Raw genomic sequence first — 24,202 nt, 5'->3', positions numbered from 1 at the left:
GACTTTTCCCTCCCTCCTATAAAAGCGCAGCGCTCTCCCTCCTTTGCAGTCAGTTCTCCACCGGCCTGGCCAACATGAGTTTCACAGTGGACCACCACTTCATGGGCCCGAGCTCGTACCGCAAGGCTCGGCCCGCATCCGTGTCTTCCAGCGGCTTCCACTCCCAGCAGCGCCGCCGCCTCACCTACAGCCAGCCGACCTCCATCGAAAGCCTGGAGACCTTCAACGGCGACATGACGCGGAGGAGCGAGAAGGAGATCCTGCAGGCTCTCAACGACCGCTTCGCCGGATACATCGACAAGGTGCGCAACCTGGAGATGCACAACCGCAACCTGGAGGCAGAGGCGGCGGCGCTGCGGCAGAGCCAGGCGGGGCGCATCTCCGTAGGGGAGCACTACGAGAGAGAGCTGAACGACCTCAGGGGGCTCCTGCAGCAGCTGACCGGGGAGAAGACCCGCTCCGCCCTGGAGCACGAACACCTGGAGGAAGACATCCAGCACCTGCGGGTCAGGCTGGAGGACGAGGCGCGCAGCCGCGAGGAGCTGGAGGCTGCCGCCCGCGCCATGAAAAAGTATGTGGAGGAGTGCCGCTTGGCGCGGTTGGAGCTGGACAAGAAGCTCCGCGCTCTGGAGGAGGAGGCGGCTTTCCTCAAGAAGAACCACGAGGAGGAGGTGGCGGAGCTGCTGGCGCAGATTCAGGGCGCGCAGGTGAGCTTCGACCTGAGGGACACGCTCAAGGCGGACGTTACCAGCGCGCTGCGAGAGATCCGCTCACAATTGGACAGCCACGCGTCAAAGAGCGCAGTGCACGCAGAGGAGTGGTTCAAAGGTGAGGCTGGCCAAAGGGACAAGTTTCAGAGCAAAAGCTGCGAAGTCCCTCTGTCCATGGTGCTGAAGCCGTTTCTCTGCATGTCATATAAAAGCTGTAGAGATTAATTTTCACATAACCAACACCGTATCTATTAATACGCATTGATTATCTGGTTGCAAACTTTTACAAGAGAAAAAAAAATATTAGAAAAATATACTTTGGCATACAATTCGGATTTCAATTACATGCACCGCAGTTGGTGGCTGCGTCGACGCCGCATAATGATAATTTTCGCAGAAAGACAGGACAGCGCTGCGTGAGATGGCACACAGAGAGGAGACTCATTTGCACTCTGGCTTGCTGCCCTTGCATGCAGTGCATTTTTTATGGTAATGGATGCAAAAAATAAAACTCCTCTTCAAGGACACAGTTCCTTGCTGAGACAGCAGGACAAATTAACGCCTCGATCAGTGCGTCTTCTTCTAAATTTACGTACTTGTACCTACATGCAATAATCAAATGGCTCATTATCTTTTGTAAAAAAAAAAAAAAATAGTACAGTCACAGTTCCTCTGACCTTTAAGCCTTTATTGTGCTGCAAATCCAACAATGGTGCCATAAAACTTGTGCAGCCTATTTCCATGCTGCTCTGAGTGAGTAAAAAGAGCAAACTAAATGACCTCTGAGTCCAGCCTACTGCAGCAGAGCGTCATTCCTGAAGGGGAGGAAGCTGAGTCAGACTGAATGACAGGTGGGCAGTGTCAAGGTTACTCACGCTCCCAGCGGTGAAGGAAGGGACTGCCAAAAAGTCTCAGGATGACAAATCTAATCTGACATGTATATAAATCGGTGCTGTGAAACTAACACAGAAACGTGGCTTCTGAATGTTTAATTTTTCTTTTAATTTTGTACACCTGCAGTGCGCATGGAGCGCCTGTCCGACGCTGCCAGGTCCAACCAGGACGCGATCCGTGGCTCCCAGGAGGAGATCGCAGAGTACCGCCGCCAGCTCCAGGGCCGCACCATCGAGCTGGAGACCCTCCGAGGAGCCAAGGAGTCGCTGGAGAGGCAGCGGATGGAGAGTGAAGACAGACACCAGGATGACATCAACTCACTTCAGGTACCAGATAGGCACTTTGTTCCCCACTCACATAATCTCCTCATATGTTCAGTGTGACCACTGATCTTAAGATTTCTGTGTTTTCATTTCGCAGGAGACCATCAATCAGCTTGACAACGAGTTGAAAACAACCAAATGGGAGATGGCGAGTCAGCTGAGGGACTATCAGGAACTCCTGAATGTGAAGATGGCTTTGGATATTGAGATCGCTGCATACAGGTTTGCTAGGGTCAAAGTGCACACGTCTTTTTTACTATTTAGACACTCCTACCAAAGGTTTTCAATATTTTTACCATCTGTGGTTTTGAAACAGGAAGCTGCTGGAGGGAGAGGAGAATCGCTTTGTGTCAGGTGGCAGCCCGTACACCTACCTGGAGAGCAGGATCTCAGCCCACGTCAAAGTAAAAAGCGAGGAGATCTCAGACACTGTGATCGTGGAGGAACAGACGGATGAGACACAGGTGACAGAGGTGACAGAAGAGGCAGAGGATGAAGAGGAGGAGGAGGCAGAGGAGGAAAAGAAAGAAGAAGAAGAGGAAGAGGAAGCGGAAAAGGAAGACGAGGAAACCAAAGAGGATGAAGAAGGTGAAGAAGCAGATGAGAAGGAGGAAGAGGGAAAGGAAGAGGAGCAGAAGGAGGAGGAAGAGGAAGAAAAGGAGGAGGAGAAAGAAGAGAAAGAGGAAGAAGGTGAAGAAGAGAAAGCTAAATCTCCTGCTGTGAAATCACCAGAATCTAAATCACCTCCAAAATCTCCAGAATCCAAATCACCAGCAGCCAAATCCCCTGAGCCCAAATCCCCTGAGCCCAAATCCCCTGCCAAGTCTCCTGCAGGAGACGAGTCAAAATCCCCTCCTAGTAAATCCCCCGAATCCAAATCTCCAGCACCCAAGACCCCCGAACCAAAATCTCCAGAAAAGGAGAGCGCTAAGCCCGCTGCTGCCAAAGACACCCCACAGGAGGAGAAGAAAGAGAAGTCTCAGCCAGCCAAAGAGGAGCAGAAAGAGAAAGAGCCGCCTGTGAAGGAGGAGAAGAAGCAGGAACCCAAGGAAAAAGAGCCAGAGAAGGTGGACAAATCTGCTGCAAAGAAGGACGAGAAGGCAAAGGAGGAAACTTCGAAACCTGAGACTCCCAGCAAGCCCGCTGAGGACAAACCTGCTCCAAAACCTGAGCCCAAAGAGAGCATTCCTCCTGCTAAAGAGGAGAAGCCCCCTGCTCCCAAACCGGAGAAACCAGAGCCTGAGGCAAAGTCTGAGAAAACCGAAAGTAAGAAGGAGGAGAAGAAGCCTGAAGAAAAACCAGAGAAAACTGAAAGCAAGAAAGAGGAAAAAAAGCCTGAAGAAAAACCCGCAGCCAAGGTAGAAACAGAGAAAACCGAGAGCAAAAAGGAGGAGAAGAAGCCAGACGAGAAGAGTAAAGAGGAGAGTAAAGGAGCGAAGGCAGAAAAAGCTGAAAAGTCCTCTAGCACTGAGTCAAAGGAAACCAAGGAGGAGAAGGCCAAGAAGTGAGACTTATAGCTGCATTTTTACCTGTGGAGGAGAAGGAGATGCCAAAGAACAGAGTAGGAAGGAAGGAGGAGAAGGGTGCAGAGCAGGAGGAAGGAGCTGGGCGCACCCAGCTGTTCAGGCAGGTAACAGTATGTAAGCAATATTGATTTCTGTAGCAAACAACCCCACCGCTCCCCAAGTATGGCCACTACACCCCCCCACCCTCCAAAGCTTCTGACTGTATGACTGTAGTGAATGCAGAATGCTCTAAACTCCTTATGTGAATGTGACAACCGCCCTTAACGGACATCAAGTGCATTTAAACTGAATCCTGACGGGGCCGGCAGGGCCCTCACGAGCCTTCAAGGGCAGAGATATCAAAACTATGTCAAGCTAATGATTGTGAGCAATATTGAATATATATAAATATGTTTATTAAGGGAGGTAGAAATCTCTATATTCTATTTACAGATGAATAATTTAAGGAAGACTTGAGTTTTGCTCGTTGTGCACCAATAATGCTGCTTCTCCAGACAGGTGAACGATGGCGTCTCACTCTTCCAGTCTGCAAATGCTAAGACAATGATGACTGTGCTATGTATAAACTGCTGAGAATATGCAAAATGAAACAGTAAATAAAAAATGGAAAAAAAAATCATAAAAAGTCTGTGTGGCATCATTTTGTCTCTTTTTCCTTTTTAATATTACAGTCCTGCAGAAATGTGCAGCGTAAGAACTCTTGGTAGAGATTAATGAAGTGTCAGAAGCTCTCATACAAGGTGTGAGACCACAGAAAGGTAAATGCCGGGAGTTACTGCACTGCATTGCGGCTAAAGAGAGGGGGAGCTGTGCCCGTCCTCAGCAGCCACTGCACCCTGCCTTACATGCAGAGGATCACACTCATGTATAAATCAGTAGTCTTGTCTTCACGGAGCAACTTCAGTCTAAGTAACAGCAACGCCTTTATGAGCCAAATTAGTGCTATTGATTCCTTATTACCAAGGTGAGGGGATAAACATGTAAAAACAGCAGCAGAGGCTGTTCATTTTCAGAACCCGCTTGTTCAATCAATAGGGACAGATGCAATTGGTTATTTCTGACTACATCAATTGAATATGAGACAATTATCTTTCTAGGAAATTCCCAGCATTGGTGCTACAGAGCGTGCAACTGCTGAGAAACAGGGTGTGGTTTCCCTTATTCAAACTGTCAGATGTGAAAAATTGCAAAATTGACACATCAAGCAAGAAAACATGCTTGTGTAGTTTTAATTAGGTGTACAGACAACACTAGACAACACACTGGACACACTTTTTGCTGACTCTGAGGATGCGTACTCCGGCAGGTTTGTCCTCATTGCAAACAATACTTCACTAAAGCTGCAGAGCACCAAATTAGAAGCAGAGTAAAGTAATTCCTCCTCCTGCAGCTATTCTGCCTCCAGCCCCTCCCACCACAGCAGCATGTTTTTGATGCAAACTCCACGTATACTAAAAATAGATTCCTGATCACTGATATAGGACTGGATCCTCACTGGCATTATGCCATCATTTGTTGAACCCTCTAACCTCCCAATAGGTGTAATACCAAGGAGTGGATGAGTCAGAGTGCCCTCCAGCTTATGGCAGAAAACCATTTTTAGTACCTAGAACTTGACTCAGTGAGGATAAAAAATACAGGACAAACATGAAACTTTGGTGTCGATTTAGAATCTAATTAAATTTTGACTGATCATATGAAATGTGCTACTAAATTAGCTATCATTAGCTAATTCAGTATTTCAAGCAGAACTAAAATCCCTGAAAACCAGCTTTCATACAGGATTTTGTTTCATACATGCATGTGTATGTAAGCCTCCGCAAATATGTGTATATGTATATATATATGCTTCATACACTCATGTATGATTTATGTATGTTATATTCTGAAAAACTAATAAATATATATATAAAATCCCTGAAAACCTGAGCTGTACAGAAACTGTCAGCTCCTTCAAATCAGGAGTAAAAACAATTTCGCTTACAGCAGTTTTTCAAAGAATCTGATTAACTGTTTGCACAATCATTAATTATTGAAGCTTGAGTTTCAAGACTGGATTTGTTTTTAAATGAGCATTTTTGTTTTACTTCACGCAAAGCTTTTAAATGTTTGACATATTTAGTAAATGTTTATTTTTTGTTTTGTTTTTCATTTGATGTCCTGCTAGTGCATGAGTGGAGCTATTTAAATAAACCTCCCTCCCTACAGCTCTCTTTTGTACACTAATATGGGATAACCACAGTTAACCTATACAAAAATTCTGCTATCCTGAGAACATTACAATTCAGTTATTTAAACATATTATTTTGATATCTTTGCATTGTAAAAAAACCAAAAAAGCTAAGCTTTAAGTATTTTTGCAAAGAATGGTCTTAAGCCATGGAGAGAAAAGCAAAGCAGTTGTAATTGCAGGGTAAGATGGTTCTGCAAGATATTTCTTCAGAAAGGTTGTAAAGAAATGCAGGCCACACTTTCCAGATTTTTATTTGTAAAAAAACACATTACTTCCACTTCAAAATTACACACCAATTTGTGCTCAGCTATTACGCAAAATCTTTTAAAAAAATACAAACATCTTGAAATAAAGGTTGAGATGTTTGAATACTTTTGCAAGACACAGCACCAGTACAAGTGCTGTCTCATATTCTCCACATCTCTGTACTTGTACTGTCAAATTAATATCTCACTGCTGTCTCTAGGATGTCACTCTGCTGTCTATACATTTTCTCTTCAAAACACTTGTTTTAATTCTATGCAGGGTGAGGTTTAATTAAGCTTTCTGCAGAACTGTTTACATTTGATGAGTGAAAATCATCAAACTGAGGTCAGTCAGCAATGATCATCTTCACCAGAGGGCTCATAAGAAATTTTTAAAAATCTCCTCTTCCCAAAATTACAAAGAACCTCCCACCTTTGTTTGATCGAAAAAATGAAATGCATCTCAGCAAAATTCTTAATACCAAGCCGCCCTGCCACTAGGAAAGCCTAGACAATGAAAGAGTGGTCAAAGGTTACCTGCACACAAAATGCAAAATGTTGCATTGTGTGTGCATTTGTCCCTGTGGAAATGACTCAGCTTACCCCTCCACTGAACCACAGTGGAATAATAATCGGCCTGCTCTCACATAGCTAAAAATAGAGCAGGAAAGACAAAGGTTGGAGAACAGAGGACATTCAAGAGATTAAATGGAAAACAATGTGTGAAACAGAGCCTGCTAGTCATAGACAAACCAGATCTATGACCATTAAAGATGACAACAAGGAGATGTTTTATTTTCAAAATCTTTAAAACGGGACTTTGTGTTAAGAGGTACAAACACAATTTCAGAAGGACAAATATAGACGCAGGTCTAACGGTGACTGAAGAAGCCCTGAGGGTGGTTGTACTTGAATGGCTTCAGGCGGTTTGGACCCCTGAATTTAGAAAAAAAAAAAGAGAGAGAGAGAAAGAAAGAGGATGTTAAAGGTAAATTTATTTAGCATACAATTAAAAATCTATCATTTCTGACAAAATTGGATACCTGACAGTACGCAGACACATCTTTTCTCGTGGGAACTCTCGAGGTCCCTCCACACTGTCATCTTGCACTTCTGTCTCCAAATACACGTCCAAGCAGACGCACAGGCGTGCGATCTGATTGGTCAGAAGCTGATGCCCAGGCTTTGGGCCCTGTAGCTCGTTTTTGAACACATTCACTTCACTCTCCATGGCCTAAAAATGTAAAAGACATTTAGACGATAAAACATTACATAAAATCTTGCAAAAGTATTCACATCCCTTAAAATCAAGCAAAGATCAATTTCAGTCTCTAGATGTCCAAAGCTAGAAGACAAAAAGCTGAGTATGGACGGATATTTAACGGTACAAGTATCTGAAAATCCTCTTTTTCATCCACTTCATATTATGCACTACTTTGTGTTTGGCTTGCCGACAGGGCCGAATGGTAAAAGGTTAAATGAGCATAAATACTTTTGCAAGGCACTTATTGTATTACAGGACTAAACAGTAAACTGAGAACAGAATTTGAGGATATATTAAGCTGAAATGTCCGTACTCTTAGGTTGTCATCACTGCGCCCGCTGCACTCTCCCTTCCAGTTGAGGGACAGAGAGAACAGAGGAGAGATCTCTGGGTAGCGGGGACTCAGGACCACAGCGGCGTGAAGACGCGCTAAAGGAAAAGCAGCCATAACGTGTTTTTTTGATAGCTTCACAACAAATGACTCCATCTATGGTGTCAGTGACTGGACTTACCTGTTCCTCTTTCGACAACTGTCATAAAGTACAGGTCTGACTCCCTGGCCAGTCCAGCTTCAGTTACATGATGAGTATAGGCCAGTTCCTTCAAATGAGATTACGCTGAGCATGAGCAACACTGTGAACTTGTAATGAAAATGTTGAAATGGTTTCTTCTTGAATTTACCAAGTACTCCTGCTGAGTGATGGTGGTCCACCGAGCCAGACGGGAGATGATCTTGGCAGGAAACAGGTGCTGACACTCGGCGGAGATCGGAATGATGTTGTGTTCTGCAGCCACAAACACAGTCAACCTCTTGCACAGCGATCCACTATTAGGATTATTTAACATAAGTTGCCAAGTGAGTCACCTAAAGAAGCAAACTGTTTGTGCAGAGCCAAGCGGGACAGGACTCGCCCCCTCAGCAGCTTCATGGTGGTCTCCATGTGGCTGGCGCTCAGAGAACTGCCCACCAGAACACCCTGGAAACACACAGACATACACTGGCATTTAACAGCTGCAGCTTCGCTTTCCTGAGGCACCACAGGATGTCAACACACACCTCTGATGATTCAGTGGGGAAATGAAGTCCTCCCAGATTCTGGACCCACATGTAGGGATATCCCAGCTCATCCACATAGTCAGCAAAGGAAACAATCCTAAAGTAGAATTACATGTTAAACCTTCTTGAATATACTGACATGTAACATTGTAATCAAGAGCTCGTTTTTTATTCTCCTCATCTGCTCGATGTTCTTACCCGACTTTGTCAAACTGGTAGTGATTGGCTGGATTGGGAGTTTCTCTTCCTTGGTCACTGGTGTAGAGACAGCTCAGGAGCGTTTCCGATTTAAGAAGCTCTCTGGAGAAAAGAAAACACTGTTACAGCATCTTTAGGTTCTTAAAGGCAGGGTTTCTATGAGCTTTCTAAATCCAACACTTTATCAGACTTGAATTTTCAGACTTCTCAGTCCTTTTAAGCCTCTTTTTAAAGAAGAAATACAAACAATCAGGGTGGAAAGAATTGTCCTTTTCCACACAGCTCCTCCATGGGGATAAGAGTTCTCCGCTCCTTCAGACTAGCAGCAGCAGCAATAAGAAAAAACCTGGCGGAACTGTATGTATGCTGAGCTCATCATACGAACTACTTCTCTCTCAGGCCAACACTCCTAAGATGGCTGTAAATGGTGCAACGGACAAACGTTGATGTGGTGATGGTGAAAGCAAAGTGTCAGAAAGGGCAGGAGGTATTTAAAGAGACAGGGCCCAATTTCAATGTGTCAAATTACTAAGTAAAATGTCTCTTACGCCACATTTGATATATACATCACTTTTATAACAACTGAAGGTAACATTGTTGATTGTAATACAAAATGGCACCAGGTGCCTGGAAAGTAGATACTAACCCTTTAAAAACTTCTTTAAACTCCACTGACAAATACACATTTGATGAAATTTGTATGTAAATTAATATGATAATTATAATTGATATGTAAAATATTCAACTTCTCATTAATAAACACTTCTCCTTTAAGCTTTACTAATAGTTGCATAGAATTAGCTTAGCATATTAGTTTTTCTTTGCATCCTCTTTTTTGTTTAGCTGAAGCCTTTTTAAATAGAAATTAATTTGATTAACAGTAACTGTATCTCATTACTACTCTTAATCTGTTTTCAGTGTTTGTTTGTTTTCAGCCCTACTTTAATAGCAGTTATTATATATATTATATGGATTCTTTTAAAAAGTGTGACATAATTTGTTCAATGGGAGAGAAAGAATTCAACATTATCACAAAGTAAATGATCAATAGAATAAATTATTCAGTACAGCTAGTTGGATGGACAATCTGATTTATAAGGGGCAAACAGATGAAAAGATGAATAGACCAACAACTGATGAAAGGACAGACTGAGGGATATCACTTATTAAAAACAGGTTTAACTATATCATTGTGGGGAAACATATTTTTCCCACACCATTTTCTTTCACCGGACTAAGGGTCTAGGTAAAAACATTCGAGAGTTTTCCAGATTGAATAGGAACCCTAACACAGAGTTGAGTTTATACACACCCAGCGCTGATGGCCGCGTTGAGGTCTGTGGAGGTAGAGACTCTTGTCTTCACAGTCAGAATATTCAGATTCATCAGGTAGAAGAAGTAAAGATGCAGAGTGCTGCCATCTGTAGGGATAATGAGGGAAATAAATCATCCTGAAAAGACAATTCACTGCTGTCTTAACATGCTCTCATCCTTCCTTCATTAATCCTCCCAGTGATAGCCCTCGTGGGTTTACTTCACACTGCAGGGTGTTAGAGAGCAACAATAGGGCGTGGTCAGTGTGGCAGCCAGCCGCACCTGGGGAGCACACACTATGCTGATGGTCATCTTTTTACATCCTGTCTCTGCAGTAACGCTGAACTCAGTGACACGCCGTCAATCACTCACACTGCTCTCTTTTTGCTTTTCCTGCACTAAAAAGGCTGCTGGCAGCAGAGTGAGGGGGTGGAGGGGTGGTCATGAAGGGAGACTGGGGTAGAAACAAAGCAGAGAGAAAATGCTTACAAGATGCTGTAGGTGCTGCAGACCTACGATGCTGCAAGTATCTACCTCCCTCCGCTTCCTCCCCTCCCCTCCCCCATTAGGTAGAGTTACGCCTGCAATGCAGATCTCCCCCATAACTTGTCACCATGTTCCCTTTGTTGCCAGCAGAGGGAACACTAGGGTCAAGCGGTGTCATGCCACACCAGAGCCACTCACGATTTCTCCCTCATACAACCATAATATAGAGTTACATTGCAGCACAGCAAATATGCGGTCAGATTACAAAGTGTGCATGAGAAAAAAACTGTAACTATTAGGATGGATGGTGTGTAAAAAGAAGAAATGGAGAAAACCTTTACCTTTACACTGAAGGTCCAAGCTGAGAGACAGAGGGTGTCTTTTTAGCATCTCTCGTCTTTTGTCATCCAGCTGTCCACCTGTGGTCGGCCTCCTTCTCTTCTGTCAAACACACAGCCACCAAGACATAACATCAGAAAACATAAAAGGCAGAAGATGTTTCATGATGTTTATGAGATGCAGTTAAGAGAACCAAATAGCTGAAAAGATTGGGGAGAAATGGAAAGAAACATTTTCCTTTTGTTAAATTAGAGGTTGTAGAGAGCACTACGTTATGACATAAAAGTTTAACTATATACCTTTGAAGATTATTAAAAGGTAAAATAAAAAAGATAAGGAATTAATTGATGATAAAAGATTGAGAAAGACAAAAAAAGGGAGTTTTGGGGCACAATAACAGAGCAGGCGTGGCCGAGTCCAGTCATTCATGTTTTCCTGGCTCAACATACATGAAGCAATTAAGTTGCTCACTAAAAGGCTCCAGTAGAATCTGATGACTGGGTAATTCAGACAAATGAGCCCTGTGTTGGACTAGGGGCAGATATACAGAACAGTGGATGTTGAGGACTGGAGCTGGTTGATTTTCAATGCAGGCCTTTTTACTGCTTCGTCTGACAGACGGATGGACAGACAGACAGATGGATGAAGGATGAATGCCGGCCAAATCAATGGACAGACGGATATATGAACAAACAAACTAATGGATAGATGAACAGAAAAACCAATGCGCAGACAGATGAAAAATGAGCAGATGGATGGCTGCAATTTTTAGGAAATAAACTCAGGAAATACATATTTTTCACCTTCTCTTTCAAACATTGTTATACCTGGAAAAAATACTCTAATTGCTAGTTTTTTAAACTGTGTCACAACCTTCACTTCATAAATCATATCTTTAAGTCACAACTAAACCTTCATCCATTTAGATGCTAAAATCCAGCTTTTCTATGCTGCTGAGAGTGCATGTCCCAGACGGACTCAGGTTACAGTCACCTCTCCGATCTGGGTAAATATTTCCCAGAATCCCCCACTCGCCTCCGGATGTAGACATCGATCGATCGCTGCCACTCTCTGAGCCACCCGACCACAGTGTGTAGAAAGCAAAACTTCAGGCAAGGGTTTCTGTGTCCAACCCAGAGACGGGTATATTTATAAAACAACTGAACTCACTAACCTCTGAGCGTGTGTGTGTGTCCGTGTGTGTGCGTGCGCGCAAGTGCGGGTGTGCATCCTGGCCTGAAACTCACCGTTTTCTCCTGCTCCTCTTCTGCATCTGAATCACTCTCATCATCTGGAAACAACAATGTCACATTTTGAAGAACAGACATGTTAAAATCCAACTAAATGTACAGAAGCTGAGTTTTTAATGTGGACAGCCTCCAGTGGCATCAATATGGCGCTCCATGTACCTTGAGAATCATCAGGAGGCTTGGAAAGGGCCCTGGCCTCATCCACGTCACCACAGATTGACACACTCAGGTTCTTGTCTGAAATATGAAAAAAATAAATCAGTTATCAAACTGAAACTGCATGGTGAGCTGTCAAACTCAGATTTCTTCTTTATTTGTGGTATATTCTGTCTTGACTCACCACAGGCTTGGCCGTAAGCATTTGCTTGAACAAACAGCACGTAGAGCGGAGGAGGAAGGTGACGGGCAATCTCTGCCTGCTTCTGGGTCTTTTCGAACGGCATGGACAGATACTCCTGCACCGGGAGAGACGCCTGTGGAGACAGAGCATGAGGAGGAAATTCTCTAGCTTAGAATTTCAACAAAAACAGAATAACAGCAGTTTTCTGTTATAACTTTTTTTAACTTGCCTGCATGATGGCATTCAGTCCGGGCTGAAGGCTTATCAGATGCTCCTTCTTTACCTCTATGGTCTTCTGAATTTTCTCCTTTGTGGATTGTGACTCCTCGTATTTCTCCGCCAACCTGGATTCCAAAAACTAACGCTTAACAACTTCTTTCATCTCTCCAAGAGTTAATAAAAGCAACACCAAGTTATTCCAACTCTGGACGACTCTGCTTCCAGTTTTTCACCTCTTCCTCTGTTCCAGCTCCCAGTCCAGTCTTGCCAGTGTCAGTTGGTGGGGGTCATTTTTGGTCAGGCTGGGCCTGGAAATCTCCGGCGGAGCATCCTGGAAGAACTCCTCTTCGCTCACCAGGTCAATTTCTTCATGCTTGGATCTGAAGCAGGAAAGATGCTAATCAATGTGACAAAATATAAATCTGAAAATGTGAAACATTTGAGGATTGCTTTAAGTGCAACTGGATTGTGCTGTTCGTATGTATTTTTTGAGTCGCTTGGTCAAAGTTTTTAAAGTTTAATTTTAATACGTAAAAGCTTACAGTAACGACGTCTCATACACATTTCTGTGTAAAAGTATTAAAATCTATTGAACTTCATTAAACCATAATCTTCAATGTATTTTATTGGACTTTAATATGACGGACCAATATAAGATAGTATGTATTTGTGAAGTGGCAAGAAAAGAAAATATGGTTTTGAAAATATTTTACAAAGAAAAGTCTGAAAAGTGTGGCATGGATTTGTGGTCAGTGGCTCCCTGATGACTTTGTAGAACCACATTTCCTTCTTATTGCAGCTGCAACCAGAATAAACACTCAGATAATTAAACGATTATCCATTATTTTTTTGCAAAACACACCAAACTCAGCTGGTTTGAATGTAGAGCATCTTTGTACTTGCATTTTTAAATGTTGCCACAGATTCTTAACTGGGTTTGGGCTTTGACTATGCCATTCCAACACATTAAAACATTTTTATCTAAACCGTTCCTTCGTTTCTCTGGCTTTGTGTTGTCCAGCCATCTTACCATTAATTCTGACCAGCTTTCCTGTCTCTGCTGAGGAAAATAATCCCCACAGCATGATGATGCCACCATTTTAATGAAGATGTTTACTGCCTAATGTTCTCTGAAGCCTTTACAGAACAGAGTTTAACTTACACACATGTGGTCTCTATAAACTATGTGACCAGATCTGGTTGCACTTGATTTTATTTAGGTGTAGCAGAGCAAAGGGGGCTGAAGACAAATGCACACCGCACTTCAGGATTTCAATAGAAATAAAATTTAATACATCATCTATCTTCAATAATGCACTACTTTCTGTTGGGTTATCACATAAAATACATCAAACTCTGAGGTTGTAACATGACAAAATAAATATTTTTGCACGGCACCGTCTTCCAGTCCTTTATGCCAAGGTAAACTGGTGCAACGTCAGTGACGTACATTGTCTCAATAAAACTGTAAATGTTTCATCTAACAAAGAGTAATTCACACTAACTTGAATTCGAGACACTTGCTGATCTCCTTCTGAAGATGCATAACCTCATAGAGGAGGTTCTGCAGCTGAAGATGAAGCACATCGACCTTTTGCTTTGCCTGAGGACAGAAACATAAATCGCTGGTGAGGTTTTTCCACCAGAAGAATCACCTGACGGACGCAAAATAAACACAAATACATTTATACCTGACAATACGCCAAAACTGAGAGCCAGGTTTATGTGGTATCAAAGATTAATGAGCATAAATACGATCTACAGTGAACATTTACAATCTAACACAAGCGCACTCAAACGGTTTCTGCAGACTGTAGCCTCTACTGCAGTTAGATGTTGCAAGGACAAAAGTGCTTAGTTCAACACTCCTTCAGTGATCAGCACAAAGGGAACTCGCATCAGCATTTTTTGAGAAAACATAGAATAGTACAACTCAACTTATTTTGTCTGTCATTAACTCCATTGTGTGGGAGAATTACCTCATGGGTTTGGTCTCGCCCTCTTTTTAGACGCATGTGAGCCAAACGGTTGAGTTTTTTCAGGTTCATGAAGTGGATGCAGCCCTGCATGCGTCTCAGCTCCACCTCAGCACTCTGAGGAGAAACACACAAGTTAGATATATAGATATTTAAGGTCCTCTTACTGCACACACTGCAGATACAAGAGGGGTGGAAGCTGAGAAGCTAAATATCTGCAGCATCTTCTTAATTATTGATTCCTTTGAAGAAATATTATCAATTTTAAGAGACATGTTTTAAATGTAGCAAGTAGTTAGTCACTGATCAATGTGTATAACTGTGTGTGATGAAAAAAAAAAGATTTCTTCATTCACTTATGCTGACCTGACAGTTCCCTTTCTTGTCAGTTTATTGGATAATTTTCATGGCAACCATTATGCTTAATTTTGGCGTAATGTCTTTTCTCCTTTTTTGTCTGTTTTTTAACAAATTCTTACTTAAAACTCCAGTATCACTTTCTTCTGAATATATATTCTGTATATAGGTGGCGTTTATGTATAAGCAGTACTTTTTTTTTACTGAATGGCAAAAGCAAAATAATTAACCCCATAAAGAATTGTGAAGAAAACAAAACACACTACACTGAATTGAATTAAGGTACTCTCCATTAAGAACGATGGGAAACTATATTTATGATGAATTGATTGTTTTACCCCCTCTTTGGCACCATTGGCTTTCAGCTCCTGGATCTCACTCATGACTGTAGCCAGACTCTCACAGGATTCTTTGTACTGAAGGTAGTCCTGCTCGGGGTCCCTGCCGTCCAGCTCCCCCTCCTCATTATAGACACGAACGTCCTGAGCGAAACAATAATTAAAAAGTTAAGAATCCACCTGTATTTATGGGTCACCTCTTCCGTGTTGCTCTCATTGTGTTATCAATGTTAAAAGGTTTCAATTAATCTAAATCAAAAACAAAATTTTTTGGTCATAATTGGTTATGGTTACACACGCGTGCAGCAATGTGTGTATGAGCAGATAAAATGAATAAAGCAAGGGCACAAAATCACACATACATAATAAAGGTGCAGCTCTGCTTCAGCTTTAATTGTTTTCCATTAGGCCTCATTTTATAGAATTAGGCCTCATATTTTCCTCCAGAAGACTCTAATATTTACAAGAATTCAGGGTGGGTGGTGTGATGATGAGCCTCTGATTTGCAGCATCTCTGCGCTTAATGGATGTCAAGCTTGTGCTGACAGTTGTTTTGAATGTCCTCCACTTGTAGGCTGATTTCAGATTCTTCTTCTCAGCCTTTCCACATCCCCGCTACAATCTGAAGGCCTCAGACAGCTCTTACCATTGTGTTCATTAACACTTCAGAACCAAATATCCTAAGCTTAAAGAGGGCAAACCTGCACCAAAATGCGGAGAAAACGTGTTCGAATCATTTGCACCGATTAAGAAATTACTAAAACTAGTTTTTGACATTTTACGTGGGACTAAATATAGAGGTGTAACAAATTATTCCTATCCAGAAGTTAGTTTTTGTTATATTTTATAGAAAATGTTAAAGGGTTTTTCATGTTAATTTAAAACACAAAACTTTGTATCCGTTAATATTCTCATTTTATTAAAAATGGTTATGAAATCAGATGAAGACACACTGTCTGCAGAGCGTCGGTTCTCTGGTTGTGTGCTTACCTGGTCCACCTCCCCCCGGCCTCGCTTCGTCTCTGGGGTCCCTCCTTCACCGCGGAGAACCTTCGACTTTCTCTTCTTTAAGGCATCGGTCGACATGGCTATCTACGTGTAAATATGGGTGCATAAACCGGATAAAAGAAACGACATGAAACCTCAGTTTAGCAACATGTTAGAAGTATGCTAATGCTAGCCACATAGCCTGTGATAGCTTAGCTGCTAACAAGTTCAGCCGCTAATAGTCGTCTTTCCTGACGACTGTAATGAATAGGATATGTCTATTATTGTGTTTCAAAAATAATCACGCATCAATTTGTTTGAAAAAATGGCACCGTAATAGTTTAATGATAATTCGGCAACAAAAAGAGCTATAATGTCTTACCACAAAGCGCCTTATATCGACGGAAGCCTGGATTAGCCAATAATCAACCAAAACAGAATAAGCAGAAATAAGACTGCCACCTACTGTTATGATGTGGTTACCAGGATTACCTCTTTCAGTGTCGAAACTGTTTTGTCATGTCAGTTGTATTACAATAAATTATATGGAAAGAAAACATTAAACTTTTCCAAATGAGCATTACTGGAAATTTGTAAGACTCATCGGGGGAATTAAGTTATTCTACCTTTCTTGATTAATTTAACTAGGATTATCTTATAGCTACCAACAGGAAGTTTATAGACAGATTAAGATAATTTTATTTTTCACAGGGGTCTTTTTGTGTCTCTACTAGAATTTGGTCTCCAAAAAAATAGAGTGACTCTACTTTCTTTTCTGTGTTGCTCTAGCATTTTCATGCTATTCTAGTTAAAGTTGGTGAGAATGATCAAAGTAACTCTTAATTCAAATTCAGAAAGCAGCTTTTTTTCAGCTTCCTATGATAGTTCCTAGTTACTGCTGTGGATGCTCAGCATTGTTTCTAAAGTCTACGTTTTATTGAAGATGTAGTAGTTCTTCCCATGTCAGCTTACTGCAGGATGTTCCATCCTCATTAGACAATTCCCACTATTGCTGCATCAATGACAAAAGTAATGAGTTGGCTTATGCTGAATCTGACATTACTGTCATAAACTTGCAGAAAAAGGATTGTAGGACCAAACTCGTACATCGTCTTTCCATAAAAAGTCCAAAGTTGCATCGAAGAGATGTCAATTCTAACTGAGAGGTCATTAATAAATAAATAAAAATAGAAAACAGGTTTTATTTGTGGAAAGTAGTTTGTGAATGGTAGGTATTTTTATTCAGTCTGACATTTTTAAAATTTATAGACATGACAAATAACCACTGTGCTAACGTTACATGAAAAAGTTGCTTTACTTTTTAAATCATTTTATAAACAAACCAAATGCTTCTTCTGTCCAAGTTCACTTTGCCATATCTATGAGACTCTGCAAAGACGTGGGAACCCAAGTCTTCTCCCCTTGCACGAACACAACCCCCCTGTCTATGAAGATCACAATACGTCCAAATGTGTAGAGCTGCTTCCCCTCGTGCCGTTTGCCCACTAAGGGCATGAAGACGATGTTGTTCTCCTCTGCTTTGGTCTGAATGAGATCTTTAAAGTTTGTTGGCACACCAGTACTGATGCCTCTATGAGCCACACTCTCAGCATCCCTGCGCTCCTGCAGCGCTTCGTATTGGAAGTCCTTCCGTCTTTCTGTCTGTGTGAGATATGCAATGTTCTCTCTTGCTCCTGGTTGCATGTATCCTCCTGTGGTTGCAAAAGTGAACAAGTGTTAAAATAGGTTTCAGTGGAAAGACAAGCTGAGATGCAATAATATATTTTTAAGGCAAAACAACTTTTTAAAGGTTCTTCAGTACATATTTTAAAGGAATATGGAAAATGTCCCATACCTGAAGACACTGCTCGGTTCATGATGTCCAAAGCTTCGTTGAATTTCTCTTTAATTAGTGGCTGCGCCAACAAGACGTCGCTGTACATGCTTTTCCAGCCGAGGTACCACTTAGTAATTTCCTCATAGTTTGGACTGTTGCTCAGCCACGAACACAGCACCTTTAACCAACACAAATACATACCATTAAAGTTATGAACATATTATTCTATAAATCCCAATAAAATTGTAGAATCAATGGTCTAACCAAATCACATCCTGTTCCTATAGGTGACACTCCTGGATCCCTAAAATATCACTCAGTTTTTAATTAAGTAGGAAAATTATATTCGTAAAATGACTGAAGGTAAAACAATAACTAGTTAATATACTAAAGTAAAAGTTTGTTTATATTATTGAAACTTTGAGATTTCTTTATAGGTTAACAAATCTGCACAATTGTTTTTTTTTAACTGCATGTCTAACATGAGGTGTCCCTCATATGATCTCTACTACTAATTGGCTGATCAGTTCCATCTGATGTCTCCTCCCCAGGAAGTGCGTAGTGCTGAGCTGTTAAGTTTGTGCAGAAGACAAATTTTACACCTATCACTCTGTTTTTTGTTTTAATGTCATAGGAAGACATGATGCCGTATGAAAGTAGCACTCCAGCATTGCCTTACTACTTATTTTACTCTGCAGTATTTCACAATAATTTCCTTTCCTAAATTTACAATTACATTTACAGTTGCAGAATAAAATTAATATTGTTTGTCTCTGTTGGTAGTTCAACTTTTTTGATTGGAGTTTAACCATCTTTGATTGTAAACAAATCATAGTCCAGAAAAATATATTGAAATTTCCAAATTTCTTAATGTTATTTAAACTACTTGCATCTCACTACATAATTAGCTTAATAATGTACAGACCTGAAGATGATCTGTTTATGTGTCCATAAGATCTGTTTTATTCCAAGTGCATTCACTAACCTGCAACCATTTGGGAAAAAAGTTTTTATCCAAAAGCGAGACCAGGCTGGAGGGGGACAGCATGCCTTCCCAGTCCATCACCCAGTGAAATGGCTCCATCTGCTGCTGGTGAGGGTTAATAACCAGCTCTTCCAGACACAAGGCTTCCCCAGTGCACAGAAGAGAGACTACCATTAGTAGCAGCCACAACAAATGGAGAACAACGGGCAGCAAAGTACACATTCATTAATGGATTTGCCAAACATAGTCCTAAGCATCCCTGCGGACTTACCTAGTTTAGGGATGATGTTTTTCACCATAAAGGCCTCCCATGCTCCTGCTGTGAACACATTCTTCCATGGCTGCAGGATAAGGCGGGCTGAGGCGTCGCTTGGATGCCACCGTTGCAAAGCGTTGGATAGTTTGCTCCTGATAGGAGGGTAAAGAGGCTCCAGGCGGGCTTGGAGCAGAGGCAGCCAGGGGTGGATCCAGGAGTGAATCGGGACGGTGTCGGTCAAAGGGTTCCAGTTATCCACCTGTTTCAACAAGGAAGAAGTTCACTCTTAATATCTGTCTTCTGATGCTGATATTAGGGAGAATAAACAATCATGTGAGACGGTCTTCGTCTTGCCTCTCGCTGCAGTCGGGGTAAGATCATCTGCTCCAGCAGCTGATCCAGGATCCACGGGGGGAGAAGAGGGGCCCACAAATCCAAACAGTCCACCATTGGCCCAACTAGTCGAGGCTGCCAGTTGGACACACAGGAGCGCATCACTGGGATCCACACCTCCCATAACAGTCTGGATGAATAAAAGTACATCAGACACTTTACAAACACAAACCAAAATATAGTGACAGAAGTTTACATCCTCTTATAACCAGCACAACAGCTGTTAAATAAGGGGTTTTACTACATGTTTATAAACATTGACACAACTTGAATTTTAAAAACAAGAATTAATTTTACATATTTTAATTGACTGAGGACTTCTCTAATTTAAATAGGATTACATTTATTTAGAAATTTATTTGAAATGCATACACATTCGCCCCTACTAAAAGTCTAATAAAAACAGCTATCAAATATATCAGAATTAGGCCAGTTTTTCATGGGTGCAAAATTTATCTGCAAGTTGCTAATTAGGATTTACCTAAATATCATTATTTATATATTTAAGATTCCATGCATAATTTTAATGCAGTGGGGATTAAAGAATATCATCAAATTCTAACTTGTGCGCTTACTTTTTGTATTTAAAATTCTCTAATTGTGTGATTACTCCACCCACAAAAAGAGAATAATGTTTTAAATGCTTTGTTAAAAGCCCAAAATTAATAAGAAACTCACGTCAATTATGACTAGATAGAAATTCTGTTTGGCACAAATTCTTCACGAGGCACATCTGAGTCTCTCTTTTTTGTTAAAAATCACCTGTGGTATGGATCCATGTTTGAATGTGGACCGCTGGAGTGCATGTCTTGGGACTCGAGGATTGCTCTCCATTGACCAATATCTTCCAGACAATATGAGCTGTCCTGAAATAATCAGACAAACATGTTGGCAGGACCACTTAAAAATGTCATCATTTTCTTTAGCTATGATGATAGTAGAAGAATACCTTGAGAGGGTCCCAGGAGGAGAGTTTCTCTTTGAGTAACGGGTGTACAACAGCGACAGCCAGGTCCCCCAGTCCCATTGTCTTGTACTCTTCATAATAATCAGTCTGCAGGGTCTCAAACATACGGGCGCACTCCTGAACAGAGAGGAAGAAAAAGTGATTAAAAGAATAGGGTTGGAACTATAAAACTCAAAATGCTTGACGATAGAGGCTCTACAGTGTATAATCAGTGGAACATAAACCTGCAGGGTTGGCCCCTCGCCCGGCGCCGTCTCCTCCGTAGGAAATCGCTCCACCAAGGCCAACACAGTCTCCATTCTTTTAATGGCATCCTGCTCTGTGTCCAGTCGGCTCTGCAAGGCTCGAGATTCGTGGCTCAGAGAAACAACCACGTCTTTTTCATGCTGCAAACGCCTGGCGGACTGCAAAACATACACCAGGGAAAGAAATTAGGCTTAGAAACCATTTGGTAACTCTTACATTTGTACCTCAGATTATTAATGTTTTATGAAGATTAAGTCTTGCTCTTGCTGAATGCACCTCACCTGTAAAATGTCCTGCTCTGTGAGGTCTATCAGAAGCTGCAGGTTGTGCTCGAGCTCAGGGAGAGCAAAGCCAGATCCTTTCTGATCGCGGGTGGCCAGGCTTGGTGGGGCTTCATCTGGAACGCTGTGTTTGTTGGATATCTGGCTGTAGCTGTAGTAAACCTTCTGCTCTCGGCCAGTCATATCTATGACCTAAACCAGGAGAAACATGGGAAAATTACATTTAAAATGCTAAATAGTAGACTTCAATGGACTCATGTTCAAGATATTCATCCCCAAACTCTTCATTTTGCTCCAGAGTTAGTATGCCCAGTGAAAAATTAACATTGTGACATGTATGACTCATTCGTTAACATATAAACAAAAAATACTGCTTTCTAAATTTGATGAGTAAGAATCCATATAAAACCATTCAAAGCTAGCAATGACGTAAGAGAGAGAAGAGGAATAAGTAAGGATGATTTCAATGCCTGAAAAAGTAAGAATGCATGCACCCTTGCATACTTTATTTTAAAGTATGCAAGGGTATACTTTACAAAATACCCTGGTGTGTGAGGGCCATAAATGTGAGTGCAACTTTATTTTTAAGCTTAAACACAATAGCCCAACTCCCCCAAAACGGTTGTGTAATCCATGTGAACATATATGAAGGAATCCAGTCTAAGACATTGACATACCTTGACTTGTGCCAGCTCTCCTGCAGATGCCGGTGTGCCCCGATAAGCCATTTTACCTTTAGCTTTTAGCTCATCTGCAGTTTTGTAGGAGTACTTTGGTTTCTTCTTTCCCACGGTCCCAGCCGGATCCTTACGCCACTGGCCTAACTCTTTCTTAAATTCCTTTAAAACAAAAACAAATAACGTTAAAGAGGCTCTGCAGGTTATGAAAAGCAAAAGCAATAGTGGATATAAATGGGAAAAGTGTGAATGGCGACATCTGTTCCAGTAGTTTACCTTTTCCTCCTCTTCCTCAGAGTCAACCACGGGGAAGTCCTGAAGACTCTGCTGAGTTCGCTCATTGCCATAAGCACCGACTGCTCCTTTACCCTTACGAACCTTGGCCTCAATGGGATTCACGATACCTGCAGCAATGACAAAAGAACTTCATGTTAAAGTTTCCCAACTACAAAATGTAAACAAAATTACACAACAAGACAATATCACTGTCAGTTCTACTCACCTTGCGCATTCTTGCCCAAACCTTTTCCTGGCTGGTAACCCATTTTCTGCAGAAGCTTCTGTCCAATTCCCTTGGTGTGCTTCTCCCAGTTTCCAATGCCTTTACCAGACTGTATGCCACCTGCAAACCTCTGGGCCTGATTTCCACCAAAAGTACCCTAGAAAAACAAAGCATTTTAAAAGAAGGTCTTGCTACTCTTCCCTATATTTTCTTTAAATGAATGGTTAGCAAATGGACAAAATGCAGACATAAATAAATTCACCATCTGAAGTTTTTTGGGAGCCGTCGCACGTGGAGGAGGTGGTGCTGGAGGGGAATCATCATCAGAGTCATCAGAACCTCCTTCTTGTTGCTGCTGTTTCTCCTCAGCTGCAGTCTTACGCACACCAGCACTCACAAAGCTCACTGGAGTAGTGTAGTCTTTAGACCTGGAGGAAAAAAATGTCACAACCATTTACAGTGCCTTGAATAATGTATCAGATCAATAGAAATGTTCCACATTTTGTCCAACCACGAATTGTTTTGTTAGCAGAAAACAACATGTTTTTTTTTAAACTAGAAAATAGAAACATTTCTGCTAATGACAACAATCGTTTTAGCAGATCCAAGAACTTCCGGTTTACTAATGTTACATCAAATGTCTATATATTTTAATAGGTTTAATAAGTTTTACATGCTAGGCCAACATAATGTTGTTTGCTACATTTGTATTCTGCATATTAAATAAAATCTAGTGTAAAAATTTTTATTCAGATGTCAACTTATTTGCAAATAGAGCCCATTTGTGTGTAATTAATGTCAGCATGAATTCAGCTGATCTGTGAAGGCCTCAGCAAACATTAGCTAACGAACAAGTAACACAGCAGACAAGTCAGGGAGAAAGTTGTGGAGAAGTTGGACCTGGGTTAGGTAGTAAATGAATATAACAACATTTTAAGATTTTTATTTGTATAAAACCAGATCTTCAGTTTGTGTTGGTCTGACATATTAAATTAAAGGTACTTAGGTTAGTGGTTGTAATGTAGGAAAAGGCCATGGGTATTAATATTTTTTACAAAACACATTAACTGAACCTATTATTACTTAATAGAAATGGGCATAGATGCCACTACCTCTTGCCACCGAAGCTAGGTCTCTCATCCTCATCTGAATCCCTGTCAGCCCAGATCCCATAGGTGGCCTGCTCCTTGGTCTGTCTGAACCTGCGACGCTCCGGGTTGAACTCATTGGCCAGATCCCAGTCTGTCACCTCAAAGCTCTCTATCTCCACACCTTCCTCCTCCTCCTCCCTCCGCCCGTAAAGGTGAGACATGGACATCTAAATGTTGAGGCAAAAAACACAAAAAACAAAACAGAAGAATATGTGAAAATTGGTGACCTGATGGTAATCAAAACTTGTGGTTGAAAACTGAGGGAAAAAAAATCTTGTACTTGTGTTAAAAGTGTCAGAAAAGACTGCGTTTCCCTTCAGAAACAATATAAATCTTACTGCTTTAGACTAACAACTAGGATTACAAATAGGATATTATTTTTGTAGCAGCAATTTGCTCATAGTTAACCACAATAAATAAAATAGTAACAAAAAAGGGTTAAAAAATTTATATATATATATACATTGCTATTTAGCGACGACAAATAATTAGGCGACGTGAAAGCTAATGTTAACTAGCAAAATCTAACGTGGGACATAATCTATACGTCTGTACGTTAAAACAATTTAAACTGGAAAACATTGAATTATTTTATCATACTCACGTTAAAGTTTATGTAATATTCTTATTCGAGATCAACAACATGTTTTTTTTTTTAAAATTAGAAAATAGAAACAATTCTGCTAACGACAACGATCGTTTTAGCAGATCCAAGTACTTCCGGTTTACTGGTGTTACGTCAACGTCAATTCTTGTACGTAACGAAAGCATAGACATGAATACGAACAAAATAAAAGTCTTTGTTTCCCCGACTTACGTTTTAAGTTATGTTTTTACTGTTAACAACTGAA

The 24,202-nt window shown here is 41.2% G+C and overlaps 3 protein-coding genes across 5 annotated transcripts; 1 reads left to right on the top strand and 2 right to left on the bottom strand.

Moving 5' to 3' along the window:
• LOC116729430 (neurofilament medium polypeptide) lies at positions 1-4,078 on the top strand. Of its 2 annotated transcripts, XM_032577950.1 has the most exons (5): positions 9-828; positions 1,731-1,930; positions 2,025-2,149; positions 2,244-3,193; positions 3,242-4,078. In XM_032577950.1, the coding sequence occupies exons 1-5, from the start codon at positions 75-77 to the stop codon at positions 3,433-3,435; spliced, it is 2,223 nt and encodes a 740-aa protein (XP_032433841.1). In that variant the 5' UTR covers positions 9-74; the 3' UTR covers positions 3,436-4,078. The 2 variants fall into 2 exon arrangements, with proteins under 2 accessions (XP_032433840.1, XP_032433841.1); XM_032577949.1 differs by having other exon boundaries at positions 1-828; positions 2,244-4,078.
• Positions 4,079-5,921: 1,843 nt separating this feature from the next.
• thoc5 (THO complex 5) lies at positions 5,922-16,512 on the bottom strand. 2 transcript variants are annotated; one of them, XM_032577951.1, is made up of 20 exons: positions 16,439-16,512; positions 16,060-16,161; positions 15,070-15,213; positions 14,378-14,491; positions 13,904-14,001; positions 12,632-12,778; positions 12,409-12,523; positions 12,180-12,312; positions 11,999-12,076; positions 11,837-11,880; positions 10,592-10,691; positions 9,763-9,871; positions 8,451-8,552; positions 8,253-8,349; positions 8,061-8,172; positions 7,877-7,980; positions 7,708-7,795; positions 7,509-7,624; positions 6,975-7,165; positions 5,922-6,867 (listed from the first exon to the last, which is right to left on the bottom strand). In XM_032577951.1, the coding sequence occupies exons 2-20, from the start codon at positions 16,153-16,155 to the stop codon at positions 6,804-6,806; spliced, it is 2,052 nt and encodes a 683-aa protein (XP_032433842.1). In that variant the 5' UTR covers positions 16,156-16,161; positions 16,439-16,512; the 3' UTR covers positions 5,922-6,803. The 2 variants fall into 2 exon arrangements, with proteins under 2 accessions (XP_032433842.1, XP_032433844.1); XM_032577953.1 differs by having other exon boundaries at positions 16,060-16,157; positions 16,439-16,468.
• A 743-nt stretch (positions 16,513-17,255) lies between these two features.
• Positions 17,256-24,083, bottom strand: tfip11 (tuftelin interacting protein 11). Its single transcript, XM_032577944.1, has 15 exons — positions 23,956-24,083; positions 23,313-23,518; positions 22,463-22,628; positions 22,201-22,357; positions 21,975-22,102; positions 21,699-21,860; positions 21,022-21,213; positions 20,719-20,898; positions 20,477-20,611; positions 20,290-20,393; positions 19,489-19,657; positions 19,150-19,393; positions 18,879-19,021; positions 17,912-18,071; positions 17,256-17,768 (listed from the first exon to the last, which is right to left on the bottom strand). The coding sequence occupies exons 2-15, from the start codon at positions 23,516-23,518 to the stop codon at positions 17,422-17,424; spliced, it is 2,493 nt and encodes an 830-aa protein (XP_032433835.1). The 5' UTR covers positions 23,956-24,083; the 3' UTR covers positions 17,256-17,421.
• Positions 24,084-24,202: the final 119 nt, after the last annotated feature.

This window comes from Xiphophorus hellerii, chromosome 12 (assembly GCF_003331165.1).
Source record: "Xiphophorus hellerii strain 12219 chromosome 12, Xiphophorus_hellerii-4.1, whole genome shotgun sequence".
Lineage (NCBI taxonomy): Eukaryota > Metazoa > Chordata > Actinopteri > Cyprinodontiformes > Poeciliidae > Xiphophorus > Xiphophorus hellerii.
This window is presented reverse-complemented; position numbering and strand designations above follow the sequence as displayed.